Raw genomic sequence first — 10,234 nt, forward strand, 5'->3', positions numbered from 1 at the left:
GGAATACATAAAGCCCTGTGTTTTTTATAAAGGCAGGCTTCTTGTACACTGGATTTGAACCAACAATATTTATAGTATTGCATTATGGCAAAGAAACATTTTTTAGTCTTCCAAGAATTTCAGATTAACATAACTGTATTCTTTTTCCCTGTATTTGTAAGGGACAGTGAATTTCTTGTACAGTGCACCTGCATGCCTGCCAGTAATGGCTTTGTAAAAAATGGAGTTTAGCTCTCAATACTTGCTAAGGAATATTAATCGTTATCTTTACTTGTAAAACCAGGAGAGAGAAACAGCTTCGTGCATTTGAGAGCAAATGCACTGCAAGAAGCAAGTGCTTTGTTTGGCTTCTCTTTCTCTTTCCTTAGCAAGTCCACAGAGAAGTCTAAACATAGCTAATCCCATAGGGACACAATGGAAAGTTCAGTTTTATGCTCCAAGAGTACTTTTTGGTCAAGAATGGAGCAGTCCTCAGGCAGGACAATTTGTCTCTTTTCTTCTCCCCTTCTGCTACAAAGCAAATGTCCCACAGAACAGAAGGTGACCAGATTTAATGTGGTAAAAGTTGCAAGAGCAATAATGTATAGATGACAGGGAAGCTGCTTGTTTGGCTTTGACTGGTGAATTATTTAACTTGATGGCCACAATAACTGATGCTAAACAAAATTGTTTCAATTAGGAGTCATATCCCAGTTTGACCTCCTAGGAATTGCAGGCAGGGAAGGAGTGAAGCCATAGTTTTGCTGGGATCTAATCAGAGACTTCTGCAAGTAAAGGGTGCTCACTGGGCTGGTTCTTCGCCAGTAGGGCAGCAGCAGGACATCTGAGGAGGGGACTTGCAGCTGAGAATGCTGTGTTTATATTTTCTCTCTCCACATCACACAGATTAGATCTGCTTTTAAGGTGGAAAGCTGTGATAAGTGTGTTCCTGTGCATTAATGTGTTCCTGTTTGACCAATGAGTCACTTCATACCTGCAGCCAAATCTTGGCCCTCTGGCTGGAATTTTCCACAACACCTACAGGAACCAGGAGCACCAGACCTATTATTTTTAGCACCACACATCTTCTTAACTCCCTATAGCAACTTTCAAAACTTTTACCTTAAAAGACCAAAAACACAGCGTAGTTCTACTGTTTGTAGGAATTTGTATCCAGGCAGCATTTCTGTAGCACCAGGCTTAAAGCAAGTTCTGCCCAGCAGTCTGGAGGTGGGAAATTGGTCCTTTAGGTACAAGTCAGTGCCAGAGACAGGGTCCCATGTGCCAAACAGCAGATTCAGTATATTACTAGCAGCCACATTATTTCAGTCCATTTCCTTTACCTCTTGAGTTTTATTCATAGAAGTAAACCAACTTGAATGTTTAAATCCTGTCCCCAACCTTTCAGCAGAAGAGTGTCAGTTCCTCATGGGTTTGATCCCCCCTCTTTTTCCCAGGATTTAAGGAAGCTCATGGTGCCTCCTGTTGGAATTATCCTCCAGAAGATGGCATGCTCCAAGGGGTAACTCTGCCCAGTCACTAAGATGCTTGCCCTTTTTCAGAGGTTTTCCCTTGTCTAGCTATTCTGCTGTGCGGTCATCTGCTCTCCACAGGGATGTGGCTTCACAGCTTGGGATAGGCAGCTGACCTTTGACCTTCCTAAATGTCTAGAGCAAGTTTTTTAAGGTATTTTATCTTCCTCCGAAGTACAGAGAAACAGTATTTCAGGTGGCCATGCTGTTGGTAGTTCTTCCTTAAGGTATGCATTAAGCAGCATGAGCCCCTGTTTCTTACATGAAGTATCTTATTGCTGCTTCTTAGGAGACACTGTGGTTTAGATAGCAAGGAAATGCCAAGATATGAATTATGCACACTATACTTTACAAACTAAAGTAAGAAAAGGACAGTACAGTGATGTGTACATTCATCTGCCTTTTTTCCTGCTATGTCTGCTATGGGAGATTGCCTGAAGTAGGACTTAAGCAATTCCATTCATGAGGGGACAAATTTTTTTATATTAAATGATTCTCAAGTGAATGGAACCCCAAAGTAATAGTTTGTGTTTAATTACGTCAGCTCTTGTGTCTATTAATTGCAAAGACAGAATGTTTAGACAAAAGTATACAGGTGATTTATCTGTCCTAAAAGAGACCATTTGACTTTTTCAGATGAGGAGATTATGAAGTAAGTTATACTTTAAAGTTATAAGTCCTTAAATATACCCAACTTATTTATTGATAGATACATTAATTTAAAAATTTAAATGTAGATTAATCTATAACTCCCCAGTTATAGGTATTCTTCAGTTTGAATCCATTTACAGTTCCTCTACTGAAACAGGCTATCCATTTCTTTTCCATTTAAGAGAAAAGCAATTAATAAACCATAAATAACATCCATATTTCAGTATCTCAGTAACATCACTATCAACCTGAAATCCAACTTAATCCTGGCAGCAAGCCTGTGCAATTGCACCTTGCTCTTGGAAACCTGATGTTGGTGTTGAAGTCTTCTCACAGAGGAGATCTTAGGCAAGCATTGCCTTTTTCCTACTTTTTCCCTTACTTTTTCATTTTTATAATTTGTCCTCTCCTCCTTTCCCTGATATTCTTCCTATATGAAAGCATTTGAGTAAGCAAAGGATATCTGCAAGTACCATGACGTGTCCTGTCGTAGCATTTTCTCCAGTGTAAAAGTCATTGTACAGAAATTCTCCTTAGGCCAGGTCACCTCTACTAAGACAGCAGGCTGGCCACAGGAAACAGGACAAATACAACTAAACCAGGATTTTAAACTCCCTTTTCATCTATACAAATTGGCTGCATCCAGAACAAATTAATTTCTGTAGATTTATAGTTAGCCTTGAACTGTAATGCAGAGTCTGTAATCCTCAACCATTAATAAAACAGGACCAGAACTTTATGTATTTCTCTAGGTGGGATATTTCAGCCACAAAACTTTGCATATAACCATCAGAGTTGGACTGAAAGGGCAAATACTGTCCTTCAAACCATACATCAATTTAAAAATATGCTGAGCCCACATGAACATGTGTGCTTTTCACTGGCAGTTGAGAAATCAAATTTAGTTAGAACATAAATTTGTTAAAAGGAAATTGTTTCATTCATATGCCCAAATACATTTTAAGAATGGACATAATTTTCTTCTGTACTGGTTCATTTGGTCCAGCCAGTGGCCCTTAACCAAGAGGGCTTGAGTGTTGGATCATATGCCTCCATTATAAAACCAGAAAAAAATTATATAACAAAACCAATTTGCTATCAAATGACAGTGAAACAAATGTCATTGATTCATGTCCTGTAGCAGTAGGAGAAACTTGGGTAATTCAAATACTCAGAGCAAAATTTTCATTTGGCATTTATAAATGAGACTCTTATTCTAAAATCAATGTTTTAGAAGTAAAAGCAACAATGTTGGAATGTTAAAATAAGTAACTGAAACATCAAGCAACTATTTCAGGGTACTTGTTTGCTGGTACACAGAAAAGAAATGACAGGCACCTTCTCTTTGCTGTGCTCGTGACCCACAGTTGACTTGAGATGTCTACAGAATCAGGGGAAATGCGGATAGGGAAAAGAATGAGAGCATACAAAAACCAAAAAGCAGACAACACATGCGGCATCATCCAGAAATAAGAGGAAACATGAGCCAGGACTTGGCGTTCTGAAGCTTTCAACCAAGAGAATACAGTATGTGCGTTATAATACTTAAATTTTCACTCCTTTTTATCTCTTCTGAAAACAGAGAAGAATGAAGAAGAGGAACAGGAAGCCAAAAGAGAAATAAAACGTAGACTCAGTAGAAAGGTGATGATGTGCTTTTTTGTATTGTGTATTTTTGTACATAGAATTATGTTCCATAAGAATCTAAAAATCAGTGTATAGACATTGCTGCAAATGTCCATCAGTTATTTTCCCAAATTAGAAATCTGCTTAAAAAGCAGTACAAGCAAAGTCCATGTTGGGGGCAGCCCCATCCTGTCCAGTTCCCCACACCTGGAGAAGCATACCCAGTCTGGCCGTATTTGTGTTTCTAAGCAGGGAGCTTAAGTGACAGTTTTCCTCTATAGCATGACCACCCCTGTCACATATGATCAAGAGCAGCCACACCTGTAGATCCACTCTTCCCTAGAGCAGTAGAGAGGGCAGCAAAACAATGTCACCCCTATGAAATCCCTTCAGTGCTTTTCTAACCACATCAGTGGTCTTAGCTTCTGCAGGTGGGATCATGCTCATTGTCCCTGGAAATGGAGCAGTTACAAATCTGTTTTGGGAGAGGATGGGAGGAGTTTTCATAAGTATCCTTGGTCTGCCTGTCTCTGCAAAAATACAGTTTCCTTAATATGATCATCCTTATTTAATTAAAGTGAATATTGTTTGAGGTGACTAAAACAATTTGGCATTATAATGACCCCTAGATGGTCAAAACCAATTTTTTTTGTTAGGCAGATACTTCCAAATGTCATGTATTTTTGGTATTTTAACACAGTATAACCGTTAATGCAGATGGCCTAGTGGGGTAGTGCCAGTTGCAAAGTCACAATTAACATTCCAGGGATAACTGTCATGATTCTCTGTGACCTGCCCGACAAAGACTATTTTTATAATTGAAGAAATCAGGTTAGGCTGCCTCCCCATTCCTGCACAGTGCTCCCAGGATGGTGCCTTTTTTTAGACACCTGAAAGTGACCCTATTTAGAAATACCATTAAAGTTCTCTTGAGATTACATCATACCCTCCCTCTTTTATTTTATTTCATCTTATTAAGCATACTATTTTCTGCCTCCCGCTTACAGCTCAGTCTGAGGCCTACAGTGGCTGAACTTCAAGCGAGAAGAATCCTTCGATTTAACGAGTACGTGGAGGTTACGGAATCTCCGGATTACGACCGTCGTGCTGACAAGCCTTGGGCCAGGTTAACTCCTGCAGACAAGGCAAGGCACAAATATAAATTATAAGAAAATGCTTTCATCTGTCACTTTTGGGGAGCTTTCCTCTGGTTTACATTCTCTTGATGCCAGCATCACAAATGACATCTGCTGGTGACAGCAAGATTGTCATGGTGCAACTGTGCACCTACTGCCTGCAGCTAAGAAAACCCACTCAGGTGCCTACTATGAGCATATTTTCCACCTCCATTATGACAGTTTAGGCCAGAATTTCTATTTTTTTTTTTTTCCTAATTTTTAAATCCTTGCTAAGACAGATACAAGTTTACCAAAGGTGGCCATGATCTGTGGGAATTCAGGCAGGAGTTGGAAGGCAAAAGTCTGTGTCACTGCTACCAGGAGTTGCTTTTGCCACTCATTTGAGTGAAAAAAAGGTAGAAGCTGCTCCATCCTCCTCCAGGTTCTTGGCCATAACCACCAGTGTGGGAACTGACCACGTGCATGCAGCACAGCTTCTTGGGAAATTTGCCCCTAACATCCTACAGTTAATATAGCCCTGGTGCCTGAGTACAAAGGATGAGACAAATGATCCTGTGATTGTCATTTAAAAAAATATTAGTCAAATATTACCACAAAGTATTCTTATATTTCCCTCCTATACTACTTAATGAAGGGAGAGCTGTAAGATTCAGGTAGCCTGAAGTACTAGCTCTTAAAGCACTCTTAAAGACCTATGGACTTTATGGAACTCCTGTGAGATGTGCTTGTCTTGAAAAGTGGTGTGCAAGAACCCACTCTATTTTAGCTAAGGGTAGTGAAGCACTGATTTTATTCCAGCTTATTTATTGTAATATTAATATTTAAAAATTGTCAGCTCATCTGACAGTTGTATCAGGTCAAGGTGAAATAGTTAAAAATGTAGTCAGAAGTGTTTGTAGATGTTGGTTATGGGAGATGATGAGCACTATCTAGTCCTCACAGAGTATGTGGGAGGTTAGAGGACCCAGCACCTCCACTTTGACAGAGGTCTAACCAGGGTAAACTGCACTAGAAAAAAAACAATGGAGTTTCCTACCTACTTTTTTTCCTGGAAAATCCCTTGTCCTTTTTTTTTTTTTTTTTTTTTTTTTCCCAGAGAAATTGTTCATCTTATTCCAGTAGGAGCAGAAAATTCTGCTGCAGCTATATTACAGAGCTGGAGCTCTGCTGTCTTTGCTGCTGAGTTCATGCTCAGAAATCACTGTCTCTTTACTAGCTTCACAGCAGCCTCATGTAAGCATGCTGTTGTGGCTAAACACAACCACCCCTGCTTAAAACAAAGTTTCTTATTTATAAGACTGCAACCTGGTGATGCTATAATTTTATCATGCTGCTTGTCTGCTCTGCACTGAGAGGTATGCACACTAGATGACATTTCTTTAGGGATTAATGAAATGGTACTGTCTTTATTTAAAGTGGTGAAAGAAAAGAATCAGTAAGAATAAACTGTTGTTTCCTTTAACAGTGAAGGTAGGAAGGTGTGTGGCATAGAAATAAACCTCCTTATAGTATATATTAGAATATTTCAGAAACTGTATTTATTACTTGATGCAGTAAATTGCCTATCAGTCTCTTAACATAAGCAACAAGGCATTTACAAACTGTACTGAATTTCTGCTGTTCTTTAGTATCTGCCAACTGAAAACCCAAGCCTGAAAGGTCCAAATAATTCATGTCATTTTACATAAAACTAATCAAACCTAGTGACTAATTCCACTTAAGAAAAAAAAAAAAAAAAAAAAAAAAAAAAAAAAAAAAAAGCTGTTCATCTTGCATTTCTGAAGTCCTGTCTCCAGAGGGGAAATATAAGGACCCTGCTGTGCACATAGTGCCTGTGCTGGCAGAGTGACTCACCAGCTCCTCAGGGCTGTGCCTGGAGATAGAATCACCTCCTGTCTGCCTACTCAGCAAGTATTTGTCAGGGTAATCCAACCCCTTGCCCATTTTTGTCAGTAGGAGTGGTCTGTTTCAGTGTGGGCTTGGTTCACCCATTGCAGTTGATTTGGTGTTTCTTGGTTTACTACTGGTGCTGGATGCTTTGAGTTTCTTTGTAGTGGATGAGTACTTTGAACAGCTGTAATTGAAAAGTCATTCCTGTTGATGATCAGAAATGTGTGAGTGCTGTGGATTACAATGAGGGAAAATAAAAATGGGAACTGTAAAGTACCTGCAATAGTAGGGCCACGTTTCTTTCAGACTCTTTATTTTCCTGAAAATTCATACTTCTTATGGTTGCATATATCATTATTGTTTATTAGGCAGCAATACGGAAAGAACTGAATGAATTTAAAAGCACAGAAATGGAAGTACATGAGGAAAGTCGGCAATTTACCAGGTGGGTGAATCCCTCTTCTTGTGTGAGAAATGAGTATGAGAGCAACCCTCTGCTTTTCTGCAAGTTCTCTGCAAGTTGTGTCATGATTTGTTTGGATTCCTATCATGAGTCCCCTTGAATCCCACCACTGATTCTGTTGGAATTCCCAGTACTGCTGATGCCATCTCTGGCTGATACAGTAGTGCAGGCAACTGCAATGGATGGGTCACTATGTAGAAAAAACTTGTCTGGGGAATCTAAAAAAATAATCCTGCGCAAGAACCTGTCAGCTCTTAGAGATTAAGTCAGTAATCTTCAAGCTCATGAAATAAGAGTTTTCCTTCTCTGGCAGCACTCCCTTGCTCATTAAAGTATACATTTGTGTAGATGCATTTCCTAAGTGAAAATTAGCTGATGTTTTGAACTTCAGAAAAGCTCACCAGTGTGAGCTTTTTTGGTGAGCTTTTTAAGGGTCATTTAAGCTCCTGGCAGCAGTTTCTGGGGAACAAGATAGATTCCCTTGTTTCCACTTCTAATGTGTTAATGTGGATTTGTTTTTTTGTTCTCCGCTTTGGATCAAACACCAAGATGTTGTCTGAAGCATTGTTATTTTTAAGGAGCTCTGAAGTGTCCACAGATTTTAGCAGGCCTTCATATTTGGCAGAATTATTCCTAGGGGGAGGGACACACTTTCTGAAATCTCCATGGCATGTGTTCATTTTTCTTGGAAGCTACAAAGGCTGAAAATTGCCACCAGCAATCAGAACTTGATGTTAGGGTTGGCCAACATTGTGTACATAGTACATTTTGCTTCTGCAGAAAATTAAGTCAAACCAAAACAATTGTCTAAGACTGGGTCCCTTCTGTTTCCTGCTACTGTTTCAACCAGAATCAGGATCTGAACTAGTGAGTGGGAATCGCCTAATTAAAGAATGTGTCGCAAAGAAAATTCATGATGGGTGTTTTATGTATATGCTTCACTGTTTGATTTCACAACTTCAGTGATTTCTTTCTCACCAAAACATGGAAGCTTTTAAAAAAATAATAATTTAAAGTCACTTCTGTGTAGATACAACATAAACAAATCCATTTTAAAAAATTCAAACCATTTTCACAGACAGCAAACATAAGCCAGAAGATGAACCAGGATGCAGGGTTTTAATGGAGCATTGCATTCTGACCACTAGAAAATGTCTTTTTCAAACATGGAGAAGTATTTTTTCATTTGGCTTCTGATGTGTTTTCTCTTTTGGTAGCACATAATATATCTTTTTCAGAATATATAAAAATACTACTTCTAAAAAAAGAGCATCGCAAGGGAGAGAGTAAAAATAGCAGGTATAGAAACCAACCACTTGCTTACATTGTTGTGCTTCTTGAGCTGCATTGCAATATTGAAGCCAAAGTACTGACAGGCATGATTCATACAAAAAAAAAATGGATATTTTTTCATGAGCTTTGAGAACAGTTGATGCTGATTACAACTGGATTCTTGAAAGCTGAACCAGGAATCTTGTGGAGTAACAAACCAGTAAAAAAGTGAATTTTTTTTTTCAAAGAGGGCCTTTGAAAATGGAGTAAAAAATAGGCACAGCCAAACTGTGATAAACACAGGCAATGATTCTATAGAGAGCTGAAAGAATTTTAACCTGAGGGAAACCAGTTTTTTTATGTTCCCTATCCATGCTCTTTTGTTTCACTGGTCATGTTGCAGAGTTACTACACAGAAGTCAGAAGCGTAACACTAGAAAAAGCTAATTAAGAGCAGAATAATATGCAGATGTTTTAAGTCAATTGCAATTTTGAAAGTAAAAAGAGATCCCCTTTTCTCTGAGACATCTCATTAAAAATTATGTTCTTTCTGCTATGTAATATTGGATTGATACAACGAAAGTGATTTAAGAAAACCATAGACAGAAGTCTCTAGCCAGAGAATTAACTTATCATACGTTAATTATTTTCAGGATTGTTGAAATAATGCAACCAAAAGGCACTTGCATTGGCACCTTAGCAAAGGCTATTCTGTGATAGACTGAGACAAGGAAGCTGTTTACTAAACAAAAATAGTTTATAGTATATGGTTTTCTATATTATTGCAGATTAAATATAGATTATTTAATATTATAGTCAGTTCTTACAATATATTCAAAATGTTGAAAATTTATATCAAACTTGGAAAAGAAAGAACAATGGGTTTCATTGTTCATAATTTACTGTAATGGTTGTCAATTGACTGGTTTTCTAGTCCTAGTAATTTAGACTGATTCTTTCTGTTATTTCATAACAAAATCCAAGAAAATTAGTTTCTAAAAATAGAGAAGTCAATATAAGTTTGGGAGGGGCATATTAGCAGGTGTTCATTAAGTGTTTCTAATGAAAATGCTATATATAGTCCAGTATATTGTTTTTCCACAAAATACAAAACCCCAGTGTCTTTTTAGCAATCCTCTGTACCCTCTTTTAGCAGATGAGCTGTATAATCGTGAATGTCAGGCTTTGTGCACACGTCCTTCATTTGAGAAATGCATCCCTGTACTGTATTGAATCAACTTACAGGGATAATGTGTGGGACTATTAAGAGAAAATGTATCAAACATAAACTTAGGTAAACTTATTGTGTAGATGCATCAAGCTGTTGCATCTTTTACTACTTCATGGACAGATGCATTTTGAAAGCCATTTAAACAGAGATATATGTCTATACACTGAAAACCTGATACTGGTGCCCTCCTTACCCTTTTCCTTGGATTCATTAACATTTAACATGATTTAGAATTTCAATTGCTGTAGGTTTCTAACTTATTATAGAAAGGGTTGGTGACACCTTTTGGAGCAACCCACTTCTCTAGTCATCATAGAGGCAATGTGGAGTGATGTACATGCCCTACCTAAAAGCCTAAAAAAGTGAGGTATATTTGGGTCTTCATGTACCTCAGTTCACTGCTGTTAATAAGAAAGCATCTGAAATGCTGTAAAATTTGCTGCTTACTTAA

General features: G+C 38.2%; 1 protein-coding gene across 5 annotated transcripts in view; it reads left to right on the forward strand.

Moving 5' to 3' along the window:
• Positions 1-10,234, forward strand: part of PHACTR2 (phosphatase and actin regulator 2) — a 134,211-nt gene that overhangs the window by 117,999 nt on the left and 5,978 nt on the right. For all 5 annotated transcript variants that reach the window (XM_021540414.2, XM_021540419.2, XM_077782151.1 and 2 more), the window contains 3 exons: positions 3,745-3,806; positions 4,796-4,933; positions 7,186-7,262. In XM_021540414.2, the coding sequence (XP_021396089.2) occupies positions 3,745-3,806; positions 4,796-4,933; positions 7,186-7,262 (277 nt within the window). The remainder of the gene's footprint in view (positions 1-3,744; positions 3,807-4,795; positions 4,934-7,185; positions 7,263-10,234) is intronic.

Source organism: Lonchura striata, chromosome 3, assembly GCF_046129695.1.
Source record: "Lonchura striata isolate bLonStr1 chromosome 3, bLonStr1.mat, whole genome shotgun sequence".
Classification (NCBI taxonomy): Eukaryota; Metazoa; Chordata; class Aves; order Passeriformes; family Estrildidae; genus Lonchura; species Lonchura striata.